Source organism: Cetorhinus maximus, chromosome 2 (genome assembly GCF_964194155.1).
Source record: "Cetorhinus maximus chromosome 2, sCetMax3.hap1.1, whole genome shotgun sequence".
Taxonomy (NCBI): domain Eukaryota; kingdom Metazoa; phylum Chordata; class Chondrichthyes; order Lamniformes; family Cetorhinidae; genus Cetorhinus; species Cetorhinus maximus.
In genome coordinates this window covers 204,841,207-204,868,111 of record NC_135880.1, presented here as the reverse complement: position 1 = coordinate 204,868,111, position 26,905 = coordinate 204,841,207, and the positions used below count along the sequence as shown (strand labels likewise).

General features: G+C 42.9%; 1 protein-coding gene across 1 annotated transcript in view; it reads left to right on the top strand.

Annotated features, from left to right (window-relative positions):
• The window catches only part of LOC144669384 (potassium-transporting ATPase alpha chain 2-like), a 65,335-nt gene that overhangs the window by 24,106 nt on the left and 14,324 nt on the right, over nt 1-26,905 (top strand). Inside the window, exons 8-14 of the mRNA XM_078531779.1 lie at nt 4,411-4,609; nt 9,110-9,219; nt 10,659-10,793; nt 12,597-12,789; nt 14,077-14,252; nt 22,222-22,358; nt 23,266-23,416. Coding sequence (XP_078387905.1) covers nt 4,411-4,609; nt 9,110-9,219; nt 10,659-10,793; nt 12,597-12,789; nt 14,077-14,252; nt 22,222-22,358; nt 23,266-23,416 — 1,101 coding nt within the window. The remainder of the gene's footprint in view (nt 1-4,410; nt 4,610-9,109; nt 9,220-10,658; nt 10,794-12,596; nt 12,790-14,076; nt 14,253-22,221; nt 22,359-23,265; nt 23,417-26,905) is intronic.

Here is a 26,905-nt window from a genome sequence, read left to right as displayed (position 1 = left end):
TGGGGAGGTATGAAGTTATTTTGGTCATGAGAATTGCAAAGCAGAAAATTTTTGACAGGTGTGAAACTTGTAAATGTTGATGTTCAGAGACATTTGGCTGTGCTGGTACAAGGAACAGGAAGTTAGCATGCAGGTACAGCAAGCAATGAGGAAGGCAAATGGCATGTTAGCTTTATTGCAAACAGATTGGAGTACAGGAATGAAGAAGTCTTGCTACAATTGTACAGGGCCTTGGTGAGACCACATCTGGAATACTGTGCGCAGTTTTAGTCTCCACATTTTAAGAAAAGATATACTTGCATTGGAGGCGGTACAGTGAAGATTCACTAAATTAGTCCCTGAGACAAGGGGGTTGTCCTATGATGAGAGGCTGAGTAAATTGAACCCATATTCTCTGGAGTTTAGAAGATTCAGAGGTGATCTCATTGAATCAGACAAGATTCTGAAGGGACTTGCTAGGGTAGACACTGAGAGATTGTTTCCACTGGTCAGGAAATGTAAAACACGGGGACACGGTGTCAGAGTAAGGAGCTGATCGTTTAGGACTGAGATGAGGAGAAAATACTTCATTCAAAGGGTTGTGGATGTTTGGAATTCTTTACCCTAGAGGGTTGTTGGTATTCTGGGCAGAATCGTCCCAGATTTGCACTAAGTGCGATAATGGGCGGGTAAAATGATATTTTACCGCCAGCTACAATGGCGGATTTTCACGCTGCATCATCCCGAACCTGCCGCATTATGCGTTCATGGGAAACATGCCGTTTCGATGGTAGGCGGGCTCTCATTCGCCCATCACGCCATCACCTTGCTGCTTCATCACGCCGGGCACCATATTTAAAGTCCAGCCGCGCGTGCACATCTGTGCTTCCAGCTCACGACTGCTGCAGGTAAGATGTCCATGAAAGGCAAAAAGACTGCTGGAATGCTTTTTGGACACTGGAGGCCTGCCTTGGTGTCCTCTAGCTCCACTCTGGCTGCAGGATGGGCAGTGGCATCACCGATCCAACATGGCAGGCGGTGGCCAGTGCCAATACCCTGCAAAAGAGGACAGCCACCCAATGCCGCTACAGGATGAATGGTCTCACCCATTCTACAAGGGTAACTCACTCTTCTCATCAGTCTCAACTCACACGCTTGCAAACCTAACACATATCCACAGGGATCTCACACCTCAAGGGGCAACACCTCTAACTCTCTCACACACCCTCATATCTCCATCAGGCTCATATCCCCTGGAGCTCGTGTCCTCATCCCGTCCATGGCTCCACTCGCCACACAAACATTCCACGCAGTGCCATGTGTCCTGCTCTCACACTCTCCATCTGTTCCCATGCAGGAGAAGCCTGCTCACAACAGCAGGGAGAGGTCCCAGACCAGGGGTGGAGTGGCCCATATTAGGCCCCTCACTCACTTTGAGGAGCGTGCCATTGCACTGACTGGTGAGCGTTGCTTACCCACACCCTCCACCAGTGCAGAGACACACATACTTCAGTGGGACCTAGATCTAGAGCAGGCTTGGGTTCACAATCTGGTGGTCATTGCACAGAAACATGCCCACAGCAGGTGGAGCTCCTGAGGTTCAGCTGAGCTCCCCGGCACTCAGAGGACCGCTGGGGAGGAGGCATCTGTGAGGTCTGAGTCAGATGACGAACGTCTGGATTCGGCCTTCCAACTCATCCTGGAAAGTCAGCAGAAGGTGGGGGAACATTATGCGGAGCTTTTGGAAGCCCACAACAGAGTGGCATGCAAGTTGGAGGAGTGTGTCTGCCTGCTACCTGAGGAGGTGGTGCCCACATGTGCACATTTGGAGGTCTCCATGGGAGGATGGTGGGCTCTGGAGACCCTGGTCCAACAGAATGCAGAGATATGTGCAGATCTGTACTCCATCGCAGGAACCATGGATGAGTTCCTGCAGTCGCGACTCGATGTCCCTCAAAGTGCTCCTTCCCTCAAGGAGTCAGGTTGGGGCCCCCGGGCTCCCAAAGGGAGGAGGACCGGCAGCTGGACACACTTGCATCATCCACTTGGGAATCTCAGAGGCTGTCCTCTTCCTCCAAATCCCCTTTGCCTGCCTGTAAGCCCCTCAACCTTGTCCTCTGTTGCCGCAGAGGGAGCAGCTGGCCAATGAGTGATTCTGGAGGGAAAAGTGCGTGTGTGGCAGGGCCTTTTGGAGCCTCGTGCAAGGACTCTCGCATGCAGGGGGATCCTTAACATATCAGACTTGCCTCAACTTGCTGAGCATTTTCAATACTGCCGGCTGGGGTTCGCGTTCAGTTGTCCATCTGAGCTGACCTGCATCTCTGCCCACCCAATGATCACACTTCCATGCAGCACCAGATTTCACCCACCACAGGTCTCTTTTCACTTTCGATTAACAGCATGGCCTGAATTCACTTTCTCATGAGCTCCTCCGCCTTTTCCCCCATCACAGTTGACCCACCCTACCCCCAGCATCACCTTCCACCTCCCCTCCATGACCTACCAGCCACAACCCTTTTCCTTCAGGGATGTCGAGGTGAGCATGCATGTTCCCTTCCTTCCTTCCTGAAAATCCCACCTCCATCCATATTAACCTCCCCGACCACCACTTTCCCACCCCTAGGGTCTGTGTCCACCTCCAAGTTCCCACCAACCACCCTCACCATTGCTTCTATCACTATCGTTGAACCCTCACCCTCCCACCCTATCACTTCACTCTGCCCTTGGTCATTTTCAGCATTCCTTCATGCCACGCCCACCCTCAGTTCGCTCCCCAGGAGGCAGACATGGACCTATCAACCCCCTCCCTTGCACATTTCCACCCCCCCCCCCCCCAGGCACCCTTTGCATCCCTTGCCCCTCCTCAGTCCTCCCACCCCCTGACTCTCCCCCCACTTGGTCCCTACCTCTTCCTGACTCCTTCCACCACCCCTAGTCCTTCTCCTCCACCTCCTGACTCCTTCCTCCAGCCTTACTCCTTCCTCTTTCTTGACTCTCTCAGACACCCTTACCCCTTCCCTTGCACCTTCCACCCCCACACCTCTTCCTCTCCCAGCCGATTCTAGACCTTCCTCTCCTACCCTCTCGACCATCATCCGTTGTGAGCATCAACGGTGACTTTCCAACTTCAGTGAGCTGCTTTGTAGCAGAGCCATGTCCATGAGAATCCACCCAGCATGTCATGGACGTTCCTCCACTGTGCCATTGCTGTCTGGCTCCCGCATCCTCTGCTCCTTGAATGTCCCAAATGTGAGCAAGGCCCTGCCAGGTAAGTGTGAATTTCTGCACGTCACACTTGTCAAGACGTGTACTGCACTGATGTGTTTTCCCACCGATGTGGGTGGATAATCGGGGGGGGGCGGGAGCGGGGGGAGACGGAGACGATTCTGGCGTCCTGGCCTGAAAATAATATGCTGATTTATTACAACGAGGTTCCTGATGTCCAAAGACGGGGAACGCGGCCCGCCATTGGTGGGCTGAGTGGATGATTTCAAACTGGTTTCATGCCATTGTGAAACCGATTGTCCACTCATACCACCGAACACACTCTAGCCAGCAGACATGGAAAATTCCACTCTCCATCGGTGAATACATATAAGGCTGAGATAGGCAGATTTTTGGTCTCTAGCAAAACACTTCCTCGGTATTCACATTTCTGTTACTTGTTTGTGGGTTAGTAATTTGCAGTGGCAAACATAATTGAAATTTTTATGCTGAGGCAGATAATCTAGAGATTCCTGATTAAGAAGCATGCACTTCTTTAACTAGGAGCTGCAATATTGATGCTCTGCATCTACCCAGTGGTTACAATGCCTCCAGCACTGACCCTTTTGGAGTTTGTGAGGTCAGTCAAAGGGCGACTACCATGCGACAGACAAATGTACCTGCCTGCCCATAGCTGCTGGAAACACCATCACCCACATTCCTTGGGGGGTGATGCCCAGGCCTGGTCCTAGTCAATAGCTATCCTTTATCCAAGGGATCAATCCATCCTCAATTGCTACTTGACTCTCAATACAATAATAACTAACATTTAGCTTTAGAGGGCTCCCAAAGATGGGTTAGTTTGCTAGGATATTTGGAGATGGAGCATTGGGTGAAGAGCCACATTTATGACTAACGTTTGCTGAATTGACACATTTTGCAACTGAAATGCTAGGCTGTAAAATATAATTGTGGAATACAATGCCTTTGTCTCCAGCTCATATTTCTGCCAAAAGAGCGTAGCGAGAAATTTCAGATTAATGCATCAAATATCTCTAAGCATAAGTTCTGGGTTCCTGGTACTTTTTTCGTCAGTGGTTATGCTCTCCCTAAAAATCTAATATCCTTGCTATTTAGTTATTTGAATTGTTGTTGTTCAGAATTATTTGACTATCACACAGTGATAGCAAACAAAATGTAAGTTTGCCTGTGCTCTTTTATTTGCAGGTTAGTCTCACCCTGACAGCCAAGAGAATGGCCAAGAAGAATTGCCTGGTAAAGAATCTGGAGGCTGTTGAGACTCTGGGATCCACATCTGTTATCTGCTCTGATAAGACAGGGACTCTTACCCAGAATCGAATGACTGTAGCACATCTTTGGTTTGATAATCAAAACCATACAGCAGATACCAGTGAAGAACAGGCAGGTAAACATAGAAACATAGAAACTAGGAGCAGGAGTAGGCCATTCGGCCCTTCGAGCCTGCTGCACCATTCATTATGATCATGGCTGATCATCCAACTCAATAGCCTGCTCCCGCTTTCTCTCCATATCCTTTGATGCCTTTTGCCCCAAGAGCTATATCTAACTCCTTCTTGAAGACATACAATGTTTTGGCCTCTACTACTTTCTGTGGTAATGAATTCCACAGGCTCACCACTCCCTGGGCGAATAAATTTCTCCTCATCTCAGTCCTAAGTGGTCTACCCCATATCCTCAGACTGTGATCCCTGGTGCTGGACTCCCCCACCATCGGGAACATCTTTCCTGCATCTACCCTGTCTGCTCCTGTTCGAATTTTATAGGTTTCTATGAGATCCCCCCTCATTCTTCTGAACTCCAGCGAATATAATCCTAACCGACTCAATCTCTCCTCATACGTCAGTCCCACCATCCCAGGAATCAGCCCGGTAAACCTTCGCTGCACTCCCTCCATAGCAAGAACATCCTTCCTCAGATAAGGAGACCAAAACTGCACACAATGTTCCAGGTGTGGTCTCACCAAGGCCCTGTATAATTGCAGCAAGGCATCCCTGTTCCTATACTCGAATCCTCTAGCTATGAAGGGCAACATACTGTTTGCCTTCTTTACCGCCTGCTGCACCTGCATGCTTACCTTCGGCGGTTGGTGTACGAGGACACACAGGTCTCGTTCAATTTATAGCCATTCAGATAATCTGCCTTCCTGTTTTGCTACCAAAGTGGATAACCTCACATTTATCCACATTATACTGCATCTGCCAATCATTTGCCTACTCACTCAGCTTGTCCAAATCACACTGAAGCATCTCTGCATCCTCCTCACAGCTCAGCCTCCCACCCAGCTTTGTGTTACCTGCAAATTTGGAGATATTACACTTAGTTCCCTCATCTAAATCGTTAATATATATTGTGAATAACTGGGGTCCTAGCACCGATCCCTGTGGTACCCCACTAGTCACTGCCTGCCATTCAGAAAAAGACCAGTTTATTCCTACTCTTTGTTGAAGAATGTGCTCGAATCCGTGTTTATGTTGTCCGAATTTCACTGATTCTGATCCGGCACACTCTTTTTAGCTAAGAGAAGATTTGCAGGCGTCTTAGCTTTATCATCCTTTTCAGTAAATATTTGTCAGACAATTGCCCAAAGGGGACTTCAAACGGTCATTTTGATCTCTGTGTTGCCAAATTTACTCGGACAATCGCTTGAATTTTGAATAATTTCAAACATCAAGAGGATTTCATTTTCTCTGAGCACCAGTTTTCGTTTACTGGGTAATGCACTCATATTACGTTTCAGCCTACACTATCACAATGTGTTTTTCCAACGCACTTGTTTTAATTGGCTAACAGCTGGTAACATAGCACAGGCAGGGGGTCAACTGCAAATCTCTTTAGCAGTTTTCACTAAAATTAACAGTCCCACTCCCCCAACACTAATAGTTTATTGAATAACTTTCCCTTTTCACATGACGAGCTGTCTTTCCCTACATCTGGCCGTTCTCACTTCATCATAGTGCAAGTGCGGCACTGATCCAATATCTTGTGCAATTAAAATTCTCTTCGTTGTAGCTCAGATTTTCAGCTGTCAGTTTAGCCAAGCAGCCTGCTGCCTCAGCTGCAATATGGTGTGAAACAAGAGTTAGGCACAGCCCCACAGGTGCAGGCCTTGTGAAATGTTGCAAGTTATATTTAAGCACCAATGATGCCAGTGATAATCAGCTCAACTTGGCTAACTCATGTTTTCAGCGCCTGTAATGATGATCAGCCACCAGCTCCAAACAGTAATTTATCAGTGTTGCATAACATGAGGTTAAATATCCATTGCTGTATCCTCCCAAAGGTACTGATGCCTAAACCACAAATTGAACATCTGTTCATTGTAAAACCATCAACAATTTCCAGGCTTTATATCTTTCAAAACTATGCACGTGATACCATGGCAAAATGTATTCCTAGAAGTTGGTGTGAAGTTTTTCATTGGCTCCTTCTCCTTCAGGTACCATGGTACCAGGTAAATAACTTGGCATTGGCTAACATGGACTTCCATTGCGTTGGTCCATAATTATGCTTGGCAAAGTACTGCAATGGCTGCTGTTGCCTTCTGCAGTATAGCTGACCGGGAAACTCTCCTGCTTTTACGGTCTGCCATCAGGCATATTGGAAGGATTTACAGGCTGATAATCAACTTGTTTGGCCACATTATGAATATATCTTCCATGGCCATCAAGTCCTGAAGTGAGTCTTGAATCCGGAGCTTCTGGTCCAGAAGTCAGGATGCTACCACTGCACCGCATGACCTTTTCTTTGGCTATATTTATTCTATAACACTAAGAAGTTACGACAAGAACTTATATTTATATTGCGGCTTTAACCTATTAAATCATCCCAAAGCAGTGCACGCAGACAAACATTGGCATTAAAGCCAAGGAAGGAGACATTATGGCAGGTGACCCAGTGCTTGGTTTTTAATCAATGACTTAAAGAAGGAGAGAGAGGTGAAGAGTTTTTGGAAGGAAATTCCAGAACTTCGGCACTAGATGGCTAAAAAGTGGGGAAGTATGAGAAGCCAGAGTTGGAGGAATGCAGAGTTCTCTGGAGGAGGTTACATAGATAGGTGAGGCGCCAAGATTTCAAAATAAAGATAAAAATTTTAAAATTGGGGCGTTGGTGGACTGTAAGCCAATGTAGGTCATTGACAGGTGAATGGGATTTGGTGCAAGTTGGGACATGGGCTGATATTTGGATGAACTTGAGTGTTTGGAGGTTAGAAGATGGGAGGCCATCTTGGAAAAAAATTGGAATAGTCAATAACAAAGACATGGATGAGGGTTTTGGCAGCAGATGGATTTGGCCTGAGATCGGTGATGTTAAGATCAATTTTGGAGAGGATTTGGGATTGGAACTCCGCTCTGGTCAAATAGAATGATAAGGTTAAGCGTGAGACAATGGCCAGGGAGGAAGCTTGAATCGGTTGACAGAGAACAGAGGTTGCGGTGGAGGCCGAAGTCAATGGCTTTGGTGTTCCCAATGTTTAATTGGAAGAAACTTGACTCATCCAAGACTGAATGTCAGCCAAGCTGCTTGACAGCAGAGGCAATGGAGGAGTCAAGAGAGGTAGTGCTGGGATAGAGCATCTGAGAGAATTGTTCTTTGGATGTTGGACATCTCCAAAGTTTTATATATTGTCAGTATGTATGTAGAACTTGAACTTGTTTCTTTAGTAACACTCTCATCTCTGAGGCAAACCGTTGTGGGTTCAAGTCCAACTTCAGAGACTTAAGCATAAACATCTAGGCTGATGCTCCAGTTGGAATACTGAGGAAGTGCTGCACTGTTGGAGGTGCTGACTTTTAGATAATGTTAAACCAAGGGCTGATCTGTTCTCTCCAGTGGAAGTAAAACATTCCATGGCACAATTACAAAGAAGAACAGGGGAGTTCAACAGGAAGCCAATTTTTATCCATCAACCAATATTGCTCAAAGAGATTGAGCAAAGAGGTCATTATCATATTACAGCTTGTGGGAACTTTCTGCATTCAAATTGGCTACTGTGTTACCAACATTCTAACAGTGACTGCTTCAAAATTGGCTGTAAAACGTTTTGTTTGTCTGTTTGTTTGATTATTGGATGTGGAAATCTCTGGGAAGGCCAGCATTTAATATCCATCCCTACTGGCCCCTGATTGTGAGCTGTCTTATTGAATCACTGCAGTCTCTGGAGTAGGTACATCCACAATACTGCTCAATAGAAATATCAAGGATTTCGACCCAGTGACAGAGGAATGGTAGGAATAGTGATATCTTCCCAAGTTAGGGTGATGCATGCCTTAATTGGAAGGGTACTTGGAGATGGTGGTTCTCCCATTCCCTTGCCACCCTTGTCTTTCTAGGTGATAGAGGTAGCAGAGTTGGCAGATGTTGGAGTCGCTTTGGTGTGTTTTTGTTATGGATGTTGAAGGTGGTACACACTGCTGCCATGGTGCAGCAGTGTTGGAGGGAGTGAATGTTTTAAGGCGGCGGATGGAGTGCTGATCAAATGGGTTGCTTTGTCCTGGATAATGATGAGCCTCTTGAGTATTGTTGGAGCTGTACTCATCTGGGTAAGTGAGAAGCATTCTATCAAAATCTTGACTTGTGTATTATGTATGGTCGAAAATCTTTGGAATGCCCTGATGTCGTGACAGGCATTATATAAATGCAAGTCAGTATAAGTGTTCTTAAAACTCTGGCAGACATAAAAGCAGCTGCTATTATTCTTAGTTGTTGTTGAAGTTGTCTCTCAGGATGAGCAACTTAGTATTGTGTGCGTGAGGTGAATGTTTATAACAAGAGCGCATCTCCAGTTAAAATTCCTTGCTGACTTGGAATAGTTGCAGTTTGAGTATAGGAAAATATAATAAAAAGAATCACTGATGTACAAGTAGTGTATTGTGTTCATTCATAGTTCAGAGCTTTGACCAAACTTCACAAACGTGGACAGCTCTGGCCAAGATTATCGCACTCTGTAATCGAGCAGAATTCGCACCAGGGCAGGAGGATGTCGCAATTATGAAGGTACGACAGAGTCAACTGTTCATTTCTAATAAAGTTTCTTTATTTGTTATGTTTTTGTTTTGGAATCCATCAGATATATGACAATAGGATCAAATTGCATTGCCGGAGTTATAGGAATAAATGGAGCTTGGTGGTGAGAGGGAAATGTCAGATGTAGTGGGAAGATCACAGGAACATGGAGAGGAGGAAATCAAAAGGCTAGGAGCTGAGTGAAGTAAAGGAACTTGGATATTCAATGGAAACATTTAAATAATTTCTAATGATCTGGAAACTTTGTGCTTGCTGGACACTAAGGTATTGGAGGGAGAGTATTCAATCACCAACAGAACCTGTACTTTTGACATCCAAATTGAAAATTTGATTTTGTGTTTTCACTAATTGATTGAATAAGCTATTTCTAAGTTTAATACAATGCTTAATGCATTAATAGGCTTACTAAGCCTCTTTTTAAATGTAAAATCCAAGTTACAGGATCTTCAAAATCTTCACTGGGGTATATTTTCCTCTGTTTTGTTAATTTTAGCTGGAGTGTAGACATGAAATTAAAGCTGAAAAGCATGTTCTCCATGGACTGGTACATGGATAGTCAAATGTCTCTAGCAGTGTGAAAGTCAAATGTAGTGGAAGAATAGAGGCAAAATAACAATGAGTGCAGGAAAGAGAGGTCACGTCGTTTTATTGAATCAATATGGGGAGCAAAATACACAATCTCATCACATTATTCAACTGCATCTCAGACTTTCAACTCTGTTACCCTATCTGGTAGATTGTTCCAAATGTTGACCATCTTATGAATTTTTTTGTTTTCAGTCATAGATCCCAAATTCATTTTTCACCAATGTTAGTCTATCCTCTTGTTCATCTTCTGTTGCATGTTAACTTCAAGTAACTCACTCCAAATTCACCATTTCTATGGGCAGTTTAATATGCTGTTTACTTTTATAAAGTTCTTTCTCTCTGCCTCTATTCAAAATTAAAGAGCCCCGGTTTCTTCAGTCTTCACTTATAGTTGGTTGCTCAATGGCTCTGCACCACTGCCAAAGTACTAATGTTTCATTCCTGTGGCTTGGTGACTAAGCTTGGACTTGGTACTCATGGTGCAGCCTGACCAACGGACTGTAAAGTTTCAGCGGGACTTCTTCAGACTTGCACTTTATTGATCTTTCCTGATTTAGCAGCACATCATGTTAAGTAAGTTATTTGTCACACCCACCTCCAACTAAATGTGACTTTATAAATAATTAGCAATTTACAGCTTCAAGTAAGAGTCTTAAGTACTATCAATGCAAGTGTGAGCCAGTGGTAGATAGAACCAGGCCCATGGTGAATTATTGCAGTAGAATTGTTATCGATTACCATAGCTTTGCCATAAATATTAATGATTCTCCTCTGAAGAGGGGCTATTTCACTCAAGGTTATTTTATATTTGGCACTTACAGCGACAAGTGGTTGGAGATGCCTCTGAAAGTGCTCTTCTGAAGTTCTCTGAAACTGTATTTGGTAATGTGATGGAATTCAGGGAGGAGAATACCAAATTATTTGAAATACCATTCAATTCAACCAACAAATTTCAGGTAATTCCGAGTTTCGCAGGAGAGTATGATTTTTGGTACATTTCCAAGTCTCTGTCAGAATAACTCATAAATACAGCGATTTCACAGCCCAGTAACAGGATTGAGGTATGTGATCAGTCTCTAATCTACTTTTCTAAGCCCATTAGTTGTTAAATTTGAAAAAAAAAGATTCTGCATTTATATAGTGTCCTTCACAGTCTATGAATGCCTGAATTCTCCACAGCCAATGAGGAGCACTGGAGTTCCCTCTGCTCAACTCGGACTTTACAACCAAAAATGCACCCAATGTCCTGCCTATGTTGCCGATGTCAGGTTACATCAAAGTATGCTCCTGTTTTCGTTAGAATACCCCAAAAATCAAAATTGGGCGTAAATCAGCATAAACTTTCCAAGGAAAACTGAACCCATTCCATATATTTTTTCTCTACGTATGAATGTTTCTAACCATCATTTGTGTAGATCAGGCACAGCATGTTTAAGAACCTGTAAGCATGTAATGATTACATGAAAATTCATTAAAAGAAGGAAATAATAAAGTAATTTTCATTGAGGATAACTTAAAAGAAAAAGCTCAAAAAGTTGCAGAAGAATGACTATCTTTCCTGCCGGCCGTGAAAGACACAGTCTGAATGAATACAACTGGAAGCTATTCACATTTGAGATTTGAAGATGAGGCAAGTTTTATGAGCAAAGATTTGTTTGAGCAGAGGAGTTTATGGAGACTTTGGCTTTTCTTGTCTGAATAACTCACTTATGCCCCAAATTCTGCAATCTTATAGCTCAGAATCACTGTGCAGAGGGAGGCCATTCGGCCCATCGTGTCTGCACCGGCTCTCTGAATGAGCAACTCACCTAGTGCCATTCTCCCACCTTCTCCACATGACCCTGCACATGCTTCCTTTTTAGATAACAAACTGTACAATCTGATCTATTTAAAGGCAGCTTTCTGGATCTCTGTCATTTTGAATCTCAAACTTACTACAGAGCATCAGCTACAGGCATGCTGAGAAGTATCTTTTGTGGTCACAAGGCATCAGACACTGGAATATTCAAAAGCAGCTGGGTGGCATTTGTAAAATGAGACGGTTGGTTCCAGGTTTCAGTAATAACAAAGAAATGTAATTTCCATGAATAAGGCTAGAGATGCAGAAGTAGAAATTGGTTATGGTCCATTTTCAATCACATAACAAATTGTGACTCCTCTTAAGTTGGGCATTGTGCCTGATTTCAATATTTTTTGAGGAGATCAATTTATGGCTGCTTTCTTTGCTAGCAACTGCTATCAGGCAGGTCCTGGGTAGAAGATGGGGAAGGACAACAGGAAGAGACAGTCTGCTATGGGCTGGCAGTTTGTCCTCCTGGCTCCATATTAAACTGAAAACAGTTTACTTCGTTGTTGGTGGCTGCTCCTTAGCTGCTACGAGTGCTGAAGTGGAACAGGACCCACCCAGGACCTCAGTGCAGTCTAATTTACAAGGAGGATCCTAAAACAAGTATTAAGCCTCTCAATCATATGGCTGGTTTAGGCAGCCACCAAGGATGTTCGAAGAATCATCCTCCCAATTTGGGGTCAGGCATTTTACAGACGCCGTTTGGGCATGGCATGTGACAGTATGAAAATTCGGTTCCTTGGTTATTGCTCTGTGTCCAAGCAACAAGAGTAGCAAGGCCCAATTTCTCTTTTTTTAAAAACTCTTAACTAGAAACGTTAACATTCATAAAGTACTCCACCTAAAACTTTCCTCTTTTGAGCAAAATGAAGCCAATATAGTTGATGTTTACCTAATGCATTTTTATTTTTAGCTGTCCATTCATAGGACCAACAATCCATATGATAAACGTCTCCTCTTAGTGATGAAGGGAGCACCAGAGCGCATCTTGGATTCTTGTTCCACCATAATGTCTCAGGGTAGAGAGGTTCCACTGGATGATGGCGAGATAGAAGTCATTCAGACGGCTTATCTTGAACTTGGAGGGTTGGGGGAGAGAGTTCTAGGTAAGAGGACTGCACCATGTACTACTTATTGGAGCATTTAATTTGAACAAATTACCTTACTGGAATTTATCATCAACTGAAGAAGATAATAATTAGCTTAAAGAATCCATCTAAAAACAATGGCCGGGATTTTCCAGTTGTGGGCAGGGCAGAAAATTTGGTGACCCAGACAAATATCTATTGACTTTTGGGATCAGAAAATCACGGCCATTGACCCTTGAACAGTCAACTCATCCAGGGCCTAGTTCGAGACTGATTTATTGATTTTAGTTTTTGTTCCTACGCTAATGCTGCAGCAGATTGTACAAAGATCCATAATTTATGCTTTTTTAAAAAAAAATTCATTAACTCAACTAACATTGATTTCAGTAAAGATCTCCTTCCTCTGCCTTCATACCCTAAGAAGGTGTTGATGACCATGGGCTTCCATTGGATTGGTCCATGATTATGCTTAGCAAAGTACTGCAGTGGCTTGCCATTATCTTCTACAGTATGGCTGACCAGGAAACTCTCCTGTAACTGTTCGCCATCAGGCGTATTGTATTGGAAGGGTTTACAGGCTGATAATCAACCTGCTTGGCCACATTATGAACGCACTTTCCATGGCCATCAAGTTCTGAAGTAGGACTTGAACCCAGAGCTTTTGAACCAGAGGTAGGGATGCTGCTACTGTGCCACAAGACCATCTCTCTCTCTCATAATTCATAGGACTCTTATGTATGAAAAATTATTCCTGAAACAAAATTGCACTTCCCTGAATCTTATATATCTGTATAGATATAGTGATCACTGCATGATTCACAGTAACCCTGATATTTTCTGTGGCATTATTACAACCAGACTAGTTATTGCTGGGTTTTAAACAGAATCAAATACAAGTGACCACTGGACGCCTAATTTTCCTAGGCCATCTCTTTGGCAGAAGATCCAGTGCAGATTAGGTTGGGACTAAAACGTTGGCTGGTTCTATTTTCAGCATAAGTAAGTGTTAATTTACATTTCTCCTGTGCTAAGTTTAACTTATGACCATAAAACTGTTACATCACTGAAGGAGGCCATTTGGCCCATCATGAGCATGCCAGCTCTCAGTATGATTCTTGACTTTTCTGCTAAATCTCAACAAATCTCTTTATGTAATTCTAAATATTTTGCAATTATCTTCCTTAAATCAACAAAATGTTCCCTCTTTTCTTAGCTTCTTTTCCCATTGACCATCTAGATTTTGATGGAAATTTAATGTCAATTACGTTTTGTTAGTTTTTGACTAACAGCTTTTACTTCTTTTAGGATTTTGTCATCAATACTTGCCAAAAGACAAATATCCAGATTTGTACATATTTGACGCAGATAGCAGGAATTTCCCAATCTCCAACTTATGCTTCATTGGTCTCCTGTCTCTGATTGATCCACCCCGCTCGAGTGTGCCAGATGCTGTTCTAAAATGCAGAAGTGCAGGAATCAAAGTATGTGTCTTCCATTGCATGTAATTTGCTTTTCATACTTTCCATCTAAGGTTAAATTGGTGAATGCTGGTACATTTTTTCCTCTAAAACTGTTTAACTCCAAGAGAATGATACGTAATACCTACCAGACCCATTGAATGTTAATTCTCATTGTATCAACAACCTCTTTGAACTTTACCTTTTAACATTCACCCATTCATTGTACCATTTTTATTAGTAATATAAACATATTGCTTGGTAGCTGTTAGAAAAGCATCAAGTTTTTACCCTACTTCTTGAATGCTCTATTCAAAAAATGCAAATGCACGCTATCTCTCTTACATATCAAAACTAGCACATCAAAGCACCCAGACTTGCTGGCTTTAATGCAATTAAGATCTACCCACAGACCAAACCTCCATTTTAAAAGAAAAATATTTTCCAAAATATATACATTAATAGCTTCTGGACAAAAGGCAATTAACCAAAATAGTTAGCTCATATTTTAAATGTTCCAATAGTATAATAAAATATAATATTCTGTGGATTTTAGTGCCAGAATTCCCAACCATGGCAACATGAGGTATTTGGGGTGGTAATAGTACCCTGTTGCTTTTAGAATGGATTTTGTATTTGAATTATAAGTGATTTTGGTGCCCTGTTATAGAGAAGCAGAAAGCAAGAAGGTGGCTTGAAACGTAGAGAACCAATGGTTGAACAACTTACTTCATGCACAGGAAATGGTTATGGATGTATGATGTTTGTAATAATTTATCAAATATTATGGAAACATTCATATTTATTTTCTAGGAATACATATCTTTAAAATAAACAATCAGTATACATCATTTTCACAGGGATTTTCATCAATTTGGCCCAGAGTGCTTTTTAATTTAATCTATAGTGGTCTGCACTTTGCTCTATTCACCTCGCATACAGCAGCCCACAGACTTTTTAAGCACAGAATTTCAGCGTCAGTTTGAATTCAGTACCTTCTATGGGGAATCTGCGACATGAGTAGAGAGGACAGCATACAACAAATCAGATTGAAGATTTCTCAGACCGCTAGGCCTGAAGTTAAAAAAACAAACAAAATAAGAGAATGGACCGTATACCTAGAGTTAAAGGAGAAGTTTAAATTGAAAAATACAAACAAAACAATATAATTTTTATTTATTTTAAAAATCTGCAACCATTAATTTTCTTAAGGAGTGAGATTCCACACCATCCCACCCCCAGCCTGCTCCAATCATCAACATCCTTGGAGTTACCACTGACCAGAAACTTAACTAGACCAGCTATATAAATACTGTGGCTACAAGAGCAGGACAAAGGCTAGAAATCATGTGACGAGTAACTCACCTTCTGACTCCTCAAAGCCTGACCAACATCTACTAGGTGCAGCTTAGGTGTCTGATAGAATACTCTCCACTTACTAGGATGAGTGCAGCTCCAACAACAATAAAGAAACTCTCCTCCATCCAAGACAAAGCAACCTGCTTTATTTGCAACCCATTTGCCACCTTAAACATTCGCTCCTTCCACCACCAGTGCATCATAGCTGCAATATGTATCGTCTACAAAATGCACTGCGGCAACTCGCCAAGGCTTCTTCAACAGCACCTTCCAATCGTATGACATCTATCACCTAGAAGAACAACAGTAGCAGATGTATGGGAATACCACCAACAGCATGTTCCTCTGCAAGTCACGCTCCGTCCTGCCTTGGAACTATATTGCCATTCCTTCACTGTTGCTGGAGTCAAGATCCTGGAACACCCTCCCTCACAGCATTGTGGCTATGCCTATGACACAGGGAGTGCAGCAGTTCAACAAGGCGGCTCACTGCTACTTGCTCAAGGGCAATTAGGGATGGGCAGTAAATGCTGGCCTAGCCATATCCTAAGAATAAATATATTTTAAAAAAAGCTAAATTAAATTCATGTTCTTATAGCATGAAGCTGTCTGACCAGGAGGCAGAGGCAGTAGCTAATTTAAAGGACATTTTATTACGTTAAAGGCACTATATAAATAAGTTGTTGTTAAATATCAGACTAGCTAATCATTGACAACGTGAGCTTTGAGAAGGTCAGACGCCATGCTTATGGCTTCCTGTCCAGCTAGGAACCAATGGACAGAAGCATTTGATCTGCACTTCAGGTCTAAGAAGGTTTATTGAGGAAGAGGAGGCTAACCTCCTTACGATAGAGCCTGTCAGGATTGGGAGATGGGATGGGTGTTGTGAAGGCTGACCAGAAAAGTGATATTTATTCTGCTACGAGTAGTGTGGCATGTTTTATTCGTTCCTTGTTGCTATCAAATTACAGTGAGATTTGTTATTGACGTTCCTCCACCCAGCCAGTTACAGTTGCAAAATAAATCAGTTTGTTGAGTTACATTCAATCTCATCTCGCTAAAATGTTTATCAGTCTGCCTTTCAGAAGATTGGAGAAATGAATGTGGCAGCACATGAGATTCTAATATCCAATTCATATAACAATGGAGTTTCATTGTAATGGCCTGGGTAGCACAATTGATATTAAGCTGGTAAAAGAACATTTAGAAGCCTTGGTGTTATAAATGGAGGCATAAAATACAAAAGCAAGGAAATCCTTATAAATCACTGGTTAGACTAATCTTGGCCACCATGTTTTAGGAAGGATGTCAAACTAATGGAGAGGAGATGATAACAGGGATGAGGGACCATGTGAGGTGGAGAGACTGCCGAAGCTGGGACTGTCCTCCTTGGAGCACAGATAATTGTTTTCTTGAAAAATCTTCATGGTGGCATATGCCAAATTGTGATGCCAATACAAATAAAACCAAGTAATCATAATTCATAACATAGCAATAGATAATCATTAAAAGAAAAGTAAAGTGAAAAATAATAAAAGGGTTGCACAATTATGAACATTACAATATGCAAATAATTAGAATATGTTGCAAAATACAGGTATCCTTAATTTACAGAATAAAAATGTAAAGGCCTGCTGCATGTTGTGTTTAGTATTAAAGCATTCCAAGATTTGCAGAGATTTTAATACAGGTGTTCAAAATTGAGGTGTTTTGATAAAGCAAACAGAGGAACTGTTTCCACAGAAAGGGAATCCAGAGGATACTGATTTAAGATACAGGGTGACTAGCAAAAATAATTGAGGGGAGATGAGAGTATTTTTTAACCCAGCGAGTTATACCTGGAATATATTGCATGATAGCGATTGAAGCAAATTCAGTAAAACCTTTCAAAAGGAAATTGAATCTGCTCTTCGGGCAATAGCTCATAGGGCTATGGGCAAAGAGTAGGGGATTTGAATTAATTGGATAGCTCAGTCAAGGGCTGACACCGGCACAATGATCCGAATGATCTCCTTCTATACAGTTAGATTCCATGATTCTGTATCTAGAGCAGATCCCAAGTTTATCGTAGTCATTTGCCAGCCAGAATTAGAAGCTTATGTTTTTTTTGTTATTAATAAAGAGGTAATCCTTTTGCCTTCATAAAGTGAGAAAGAATTGATGTCAAAGTGGTGGAAACTTTAAAACAAAGAAAAGGAAATGAGCATTGTATTCTTATAAAATATATCTGTAGTTACCACCACTTGAGACACGTTTATCAAAAATGAAACCCAAAGAGCTTTGGGATGTCACATCACTGGAGATTCTCCACAGGGTTTTCTCCTCCACTAAGTCATACATCAGCCATAGCAAAACACGAAGCTGGCTGAAACAAAATAAAGATTCCTTATATGTCACTATTGTTAACTTGAATTTTCAACATCTTGTTGGGCACTGAGAAAGCAAGCTTGTTGAAAAATTAAAATGGTTATTTTAATAACAGTAAAAACAGTGAACATGCATTTGGATGAATAAAAAATACTGTAAAACCTAAACCTGGTACAATATAAATACCATGCCTTCTCTGTAAATGCTTTTATGTCACAGAATTTACACAGAATCAGGCAGGGCTGTTATGACAACATGTATATGGTATTACAATACCACACTTGGCTCAATGAAGAGTGCAGGAGAGCATGCCAGGAGCAGCACCAGGAATACCTAAAAATGGGGTGTCAACCTAGTGAAGCTACAGCACAGGACTATTTGCGTGCCAAACAGCATAAGCAGCAAGCGATAGACAGAGCTAAGCAATTCTACAACCAACTAATCAGATCTAAGCTCTGCAGTCTTGCCACATCCAGTCGTGAATGGTGGTGGACAATTAAACAATTCTCTGGAGGAGGCGGCTTCACAAATATTCCTATTCTCAATGATGGGGGAGCCCAGTATATCAGTGCAAAAGCTGAGGCTGAAGCATTTGCAACAATCTTCTGCCAGAAGTGCTGAGTGGATGATCCATCTCGGCCTCCTCCAGCGGTCCCAGCATCACAGATGCCAGTCTTCAGCCAATTTGATTCTATTCATGTGATATCAAGAAATGGCTGAAGGCACTGGATACTGCAAAGGCTATGGGCCCTGACAACATTCTGGCAATAGTACTTAAGACTTGTGCTCCAGAACTTGCCGTGCCCACTAGCCAAGCTGTTCCAGTACTGCTACAGCTCAGGTATGTCCTGTCCACAAAAAGCAGGACCAATCCAACCTGGCCAATTACCAACTCATCAGTCCACTCTCGATCATCAGTAAAGAAATGGAATGGATCCTCAATAGTGCTATCAAGTGGCGCTGGCTTAGCAATAATCTGCTCAGTTTGGTTTTCGCCAGGGCCACTCAGCTCCTGACCTCATTACAGACTTGGTTCAAACATGGACAAAAGAGCTGAACTCCAAAGGTGAGGTGAGAGTGACTGTCCTTGACATCAAGGCAGCATTTGACTGAGTGGCATCAGGGAACCCTAACAAAACTGGAGTCAATGGGAATCGGGGGAAAACTCTCCATTGGGTGGAGGCATACCTAGCACAAAGGAAGATGGTTGTGGTTGTTGGAGGTCAATCATCTCAGTTCCAGGATATCACTGTAGGAGTTCCTCAGGGTAGTGCCTGAGCCCCGAACATCTTCAGCTGCTTCATCAATGACTATCCATCATTGATGATTGTACAATGTTTGGCACTATTCACGACTCCTCAGATACTGAAGCAGTCCATGTCCAAATGCAGCAAGACCTAGACAATATCCAGGCTTTAGCTGACATGTGGCAAGTAATATTTGTACCACACAAGTGCCAGGCAATGACCATCTCCAACAAGGGAGAATCTAACCATCACCCCTTGACATTCAATGGCATTACCATCACTGAATTCCCCCTTATCAACATCCTGGTTACCATAGACCGGAAACTGATCTGGACTCGCAATATAAGTACTGTGGCTACGAGAGTAGGTCAGAGGCTAGGAATCCTGTGGTGAGTAACTCCTGACTCCCTAAAGCCTGTCCACCATCTACAAGGCACAAGTCAAGGGTATGATGGAATGCTTTCCACTTACCTGGATGAGTGCAGCTCCAACACTCAAGAAGTTCAACACCATCCAGGGCAAAGCAGCCCGCTTGATTGGCACCCCATCCACAAATATTCATTCCCTCCACCACCGACTCACAGCAGCAGCAGTGTGTACCATCTACAAGATGAACTGCAGGAACTCACCAAGGCTCCTTAGACAGCACCTTCTAAACCCATGACCACTACCATCTAGAAGGACAAGGGCAGTAGATACATGGGACCAACACCACCTGGAAGTTCCTTTCCAAGCCACACACCATCCTGACTTGGAAATATATCGCCATTCTTTCATTGTTGCTGGGTCCAAGATCCTGGAACTCCCTCCATAACAGCACTGTGGGTGTACCTACACCACATGGACTGCAGCGGTTCAAGAAGGCAGCTCACAACCACCACCTCCAGCGCAATTAGGGATGGCCAATAAATGCTGGTCTAGCCAGCGACACCCACATCCCATGAATGAATTTTTAAAAAGCTGTCAGACGCCTATTAATTAGGAGTATATCAGCATCCACGGGGATGTCTGCTGCTAACATGCCAATGTGCTGAATTGCTTAATGGAGGAATGTGTTTCTTGTGACTGTCATGCAAAGCCAATTACTGCCATGAATTACTTATGGGCATTTGAACTTTTTAAGGAAGACATGTGTGTTCTTAAAGAAATACAAGCAAGGATACTGAGCAAAAGATGGCTGATAATGTGAAGTGACCACTTTCTGGAAAATTCCTGTGTGTATTATACTGACAGACTTGTTGCACCTGAAAAGGAGTCATGACCTTCATCAAGCAGAGACACTTGAAAAGAAGATAGGAAAGATGCAAAATACTGAACTTTAGCCTCCTGTGGTTGCGCAGAATGATTACTGTGTCTCAGTAGTCGTCCAAAATCCATCTCCTATTGATTCATATCTCAGAATGTGTAAAGTGGTCAGAGATGAAAGGAAACAGACCCTGGGCACAATACATGGTTTTGTTTTTCCCTTACAGGAATACACAGGGAAAGATGGGTTAAAAAGCTAGCTGCAGAGCAGTGCAGTGTGTGCTGTGAGGTTGACAACACAAGACCACCAACTAGTCACCCCTGCAGTTGTAGGCAAAGTCTCTCTCTCTCGCTTTTCTCTCTCTCTTGCTCTGTTGCTGGAGGCAAGGCTCAGCAGAAACCACAATCAAAAAGGAAATAGGACAGCCTTTTCAGCTACCCTACAGAACTGTCTCCAAAACTAATTGCAAAACTGTCAAAGTCAGTTCTACTGGAATCACCCAAGTTAACAGCCACAATGTACCGCCATCTACGCCTCAAGGAAAAGCCAAAGACTGATTCATATATTCTTTAAACTTTTATTTGGTATTTAACTTCTCATTTCTGATCTGTGTCTATTTGTGCTGCATTTTATTATTAGTTACTAAAACCTGAGAAAAACATAAAGTTACTCTTTCTTTGACTCAAGAAAGCCTGGTTAAATTGGCTCTTTCTAAAAAAAATAAATTGGACTGGGAATAGGTATTCATGTGGTGGTGGGGGAGGAGTGGGTGGTGGTGGTGGGAGAAGGGATTGCTTTTAAATTAATCACAAGGGGAGCTAGCTCTTTCCTCCTCACCCATGAGCATAACAAAATTGGGGTCCCATTTGGGAAGTTGACAAATTGGGGGATCTCGCCCGAGGACTGATCGTAACGTGACCAACAAATATCTTCTGTAAATGTTTATTGAGGATTTCATAAAATGTGTGCGTGTGCTGATATATACACACACACTTGAAGCAAAGGCTTAAAGAAATCATAGAATTGCAGAATTGTTGCAGCAAAGGAGGAGACCATTCAGCCTGTCTGTGCCAGCTCCCCAAATTAGCAATCACGTGGTGCCACTCCCCTGCCATCTCCCTGTAACCCTGCACATTCTTCCTTTTCAGATAACAATCTAGTTCCCTCTTGAATGCCTTAATTCAAGTTGCCTCCTACACTCAGGCAGCGCATTCCAGATCTTAACCACTCACTGCGTGAAAAAGTTTCTCCTCGTGTCTTCATTGCTTCTTTTACCAATTAACTTAAAACTGTGCCCTTTTGTTTCTGATCCTTCCATCAGTGGGAATAGATTTTCCCTATCTACTCTGTCCAGACACCTCATGATTTTTGAACACCCCTAACAAATCTCCTCTCAACTTTCTCTTCTCCAAGGGAAACGGTCTAAGCTTCTCTGATCAATCTCCGTAACTCCATCTTTGGAGCCATTCTCGTGCATTATTTCCGTGCTCTCTCTCTGCTGCCTTCACATCTTTTAAACATAGAATGGCAATAAGTTAGTAGCTTCTGTTACACAGGACGTCAGATAAAAAGATATAAAATTGGACCTTTTTCTTGTATTAAGGTACATCAAAATTTAATGATTTTATGTATTTAACCTGAGAATTTTGCGGAACCTATTAAATTCCATAAAACCACAAAATTAACAGTATATGATATATTGCAAATCCTTGAATTTTTATTGATTTCCCCCCCCTTAAACATTAATAAATGCCTATTTTTCTCCCCCTGATAGGTCATTATGATCTCTGGTGATCACCCAATCACGGCAATGGCTATAGCAAGGAGTACTGGCATTATCTCAGCTGATAGTGAGACAGTGGAAGACATTGCAAAGCGCCTTAATGTCTCCATCGCCCAAGTGAATAAAAGGTAGATTGAGGTAATCTGTGTTACACAAAAGACTCTTCCTTTAATACTACCATTGAGATTTAATTATTGCAGAAATTGTACTGGGCAATCAACACGCAGGTCACTCATTTCTCACGAGCTATTCATTGCATTCTTGAGTACTCCTGATGGAGCCAGCATCGGTTAACTCAGTTCTGATGTAAGGTCATCGACCTGAAACATTAACTCATTTTTTTCTCTCTACAGGTGTTGCCTGACCTCTTGAGTATTTCCAGCATTTTCTGTTGTTAATTTCAGATTTCCAGCATCTGCAGTATTTTTGCTATTGGTTAACTTTGTGTCTTAAAATTTTGCACACAAGAAACAGAAGGCCCAATTTCATGGTCTCATTGTGGGGATGGTAAAGGATGCAGGGTCGGGGGGGTGGGGGAATGACAGGTACCACACTAGGTCAGAAACAGGTCCAGAGCATTATGGATTGAGTTCTCTGCCCAGTACTCCCTATCAGCACAGTGCAGGATTATAGAATTAGGTCTAAATTTCCACTGTCTGAGAGAGACTTCCATAGGCAGGGTAAACAGCATAAAGATGCTTCACGATCCCTGTATGGGCTTTTAAATGAGGTTTTGGTGTTCTGTTGTATTCCTGATATAGGCTTGGAAACCTGACTAGTGTGGGAAAGATCTCTTGATATGTTGGAGAGATGGAGGTCTCTGGCGTAGAGAAGCTATTCTTATGAAATCCACAAACAGATTTGAAATGTTCTGACAGCAGGGGCAACAGAGGTTTCAATATAGAATTTGAACTTGAAGATCCATAATTGACACACCTTATAATAACTGCATATCTTGTGATATAAAAATATGGCAAATTATTAAATAAAGTAAAATATAACTGGTGTAAATGTTCTTTGTATTTTGAAATGAAGGGACGCCAAAGCTGCTGTGATTAATGGTTCAGATTTCCAAGACATGGACCCTGAATTCTTGGATGACATTTTGAGGAGTCACAGTGAAATTGTATTTGCCAGGACATCACCTCAGCAGAAATTAATTATCGTTGAGGCCTGCCAAAGACAGGTAACCATTCATCTCTTAATCTGATTAGTTAGCCTGGACAAGTGGTAGCACTCTCGCCTCTATGTTGGAAGGATGTGGATTTAAGCCCCGCTGCAGGGAATGGAGCACATGATCTAGGCTGATACTCCGGTGTGGTACTGAGGAAGTGCAGTATTGTCGAAGGTACTATTTTCTCAGATATGACATTAAACCATCTACCTTTATATAAAAGCAAAACACTGGATTCTGGAGAAACAGAGTTAAGGGAGGTAGAAATGTGATGGGTATTATGCTGTTGAAGAAGTGGGGGGAGGGTCAGATGGGAGAAAAGGGAAGGTGAGGGATGGGTTAGAGGGTGGGAGAGATTAACTACCAAAGATGTCATGGAACAAAAGGCAAAGGGAGTGGTAATGTTTGTAGCCATTGATTCCAGATCAAATCTGCTGACAAGATTAGTGCTGTTGTTGTCTGGTGCACTGATCTCTACCTTGCAGAGGCTGAGCACCAACTCTCAAAAATTTTTTCTACCTCCCACCGGAACATGACTCCACCAACGAACATCAAGCCATTGGCCTGAATTTTTCGCTTGTTGGATGCGTGCAATCGGCAGAGTCAGGAGCAGACAGGAAATGGGCCCCTGACCGCGATTTAGCGTTGGCTGGCCATTTAATGGCCAGCCAGTGTGAAACGCGGCCTGAGAGAGGCTCAGCACTGCTGTTGGAGCCAGGAAGAGGGCGGGGCCAACGTCACCGCGGGTCCTGGTGAGCGCTTCCACTGAGCTCCCTGAAGGCTGACAACTGCCTCAGGGAGCTGCATACCTCCACAGAATCAATGAAACAACAAATATGCTGCAAAATATGTCCATGCAGTACAATTAAGCACCTGAAAGCATACCTCAGCAAATGGGGATATGTTTTTATTTTATTTCCCCACAGAGATTTCATCCCGCCCTGGATCGAGGCTTGAGCAAAAGTGTAAGGGCTGCCTGGCCGATTGACCCCCACCCCCCCGCCAACTGTAAAGGTGGATGGGCCACGAAAAATCACTTTCAATTGCCTCCTTAATGGGTTTAATTGCCCGCTTAATTGTTGGCAGGCGTGCTTCTGACTGCCGCGCATGCCTGCTGAGCGAGATATCGCGCAAATGCACGATGACATCTGGACGCTCGCCCGATGCCATCTCTCACTATTTTGTGGCCGGATGGGTCGGGCACGCACCTGTCCACAGGACGTAAAATTTTGGCCTTTGTTTCCAGGGTTGTCACTAATCTTATCTCCTCTGGAGATCTTTCCTCTGGAGCTTCCCACCTTATAGTCCCCCAACCCTGTACAGCCCATTTCTACCTCCTTCCCAAAATCCACAAACAGAATTGTCCTAGTAGACCCATTGATTCATCCTGTTCCTGTTCCACTGAACTTACTTCTTCCTATCTTGACACTATTTTTTTTCTCCCTTTGTCCAGCCTCTTCCCATCTATATTTGTCATTCTTCTGAGACCCTACGTCATTTCAACAATTTCCTGACCCTAACTGGTAATCTAGAGGCCCGGGTAATGCTCTGGGGACCTGGGTTCCAATCTCAACAAGGCAGATAGTGGAATTTGAATTCAATAAATATCTGGAATTAAATGCCTAATGATGACCACGAAACCATTGTCAATTGTCGTAAAAACCCATCTGGTTCACTAATGTCCTTTTAAGGAAGGAAATCTGCTGTCCTCACCTGGTCTGGCCTACATGTAACTCCGGACCCACAGCAATGTGGTTGACTTTTTAAAAAAAATTAATGGCCTCTGAACAAGGGCAATTAGGGATGGGCAAGAAACGCTGGCCTAGCCAGCGACGCCCACATCCCACGAATGAATAAAAAAAAGTACCCATACAGGCCCTAGTTATGCCTGTCTTTTTATGGGATATGTGGAATATTCCTTGTTCCAGTCCTACAAATGCACCCTCCCAGCCTCTCTTTCTGATACATGGATAACCGTATCAATTCTGCTTCCTGCTCGTCTGGAATTGGAAAATTCATCAATGTTGCTTCCATTTTCCATTCTTCTCTCACCTTCATATGGTTCATCTCTGATACTTCCCAGCCGTTCCTTGACTTCTCTGACCTCATTTCTGGGGATAGATTGTCTGCTTATATTCATTATAAATCCACCAACTCCCACAGCTGCCTTAACTACTCTACCCTGCATCCGGTAAGGACTCCCTTCATTCTCCCAGTTTCTCTGTCTCTGTTGCATCTATTCTGATGATGCTACCTTCCACAATGACGCTTCCAAAATCTTCCTTTATCCTCAGCTGAGGATTTCCCCTGGCGGTGGTTGACAGGGCCCTCAATCATGTCCAACCCATTTCCTACACTTCTGTCCTCACCACTTCCCTTCCCTTCCAGATCTATGATAGGCTTTCCCTTGTCTTCATTTTCCAACCCATCCATATTCAAAGGATTGTCCTCCCTACTTCCAGTATGATGCCACCAACAAACACATCATCTTCTCCTCTCCCCTGTCAGCATTACGAAGGGACCGTTCTATCCATGACAACTCTGGTCTCCATCACCCCAACATCTCATCTTCCCATGGCACCTTCCCCTACAATCACAGGTGTGTAACACTTTCCCCTTTATCTCCTCTCTCCTACTGTCCAAGGCACCAAACATACCTTCCAGGTGAAGCAGTGATTTACTTACAATACATTAAATTGAAATAAGTGTCTTCGCTGCTCACAATGCAGCTCCTTTCCATTAGGGAGACCAAACACAGACTGGGTGACCACTTTGCAGAACACCTCTGCTCAGTCTGCAAGCATAACCTCGACCATCTGGTCACTTACCATTTCAATTCACCATCTTGCTCTCATGCTCATATTTCTGTCCTTGGCCTGCTACAATGTTCCAGTGAAGCCCAATGCAAGTTGGAGGAATAGCAATCATCTTCTGATTAGGCATTTTACAGCCTTCTGGACTCAACATTGAGTTCAACAACTTCAGACCATGAACTCTGTCCTCCATTTTCATTTTTCTTTTTGCCAAGTGCCGGTCTGTATCTTGATTTTGCTTTCAGACAGCACTGACCTTTAATCTACTGTCAACATTTACTCTGGACCTATGCTCTGTTTCTTTACTACAACCATTAACACTCCCTTTGCCTTTAGTCCCATGACATCTTTGGTATTTAATTTCTCTTGCTCTCTAACCCATCCCTGTCCTTCCATTTTGTTCCACCTGACCCTCCCCCCATAGCATAAAACCCATCACATTTCTATCTCTTTTCAGTTCTGAAGAAGGGTCATATTGGACTCGAAACATTAAGTTTCTCTCTCCACAGATGCTGCCAGATCTGCTTAGTATTTCCAGCATTTTTTGTGCTTATTTTAAACCATCTATCTTTACCCGGGTGGAAGTCCAATCATGTGTCCTCTTCTGGAATAATAACCGTTCATTGTGTTCTGATTTGACACTTAGACACCAATGAGGCAACAGCATTGAGAACATCCTTTTTGACAT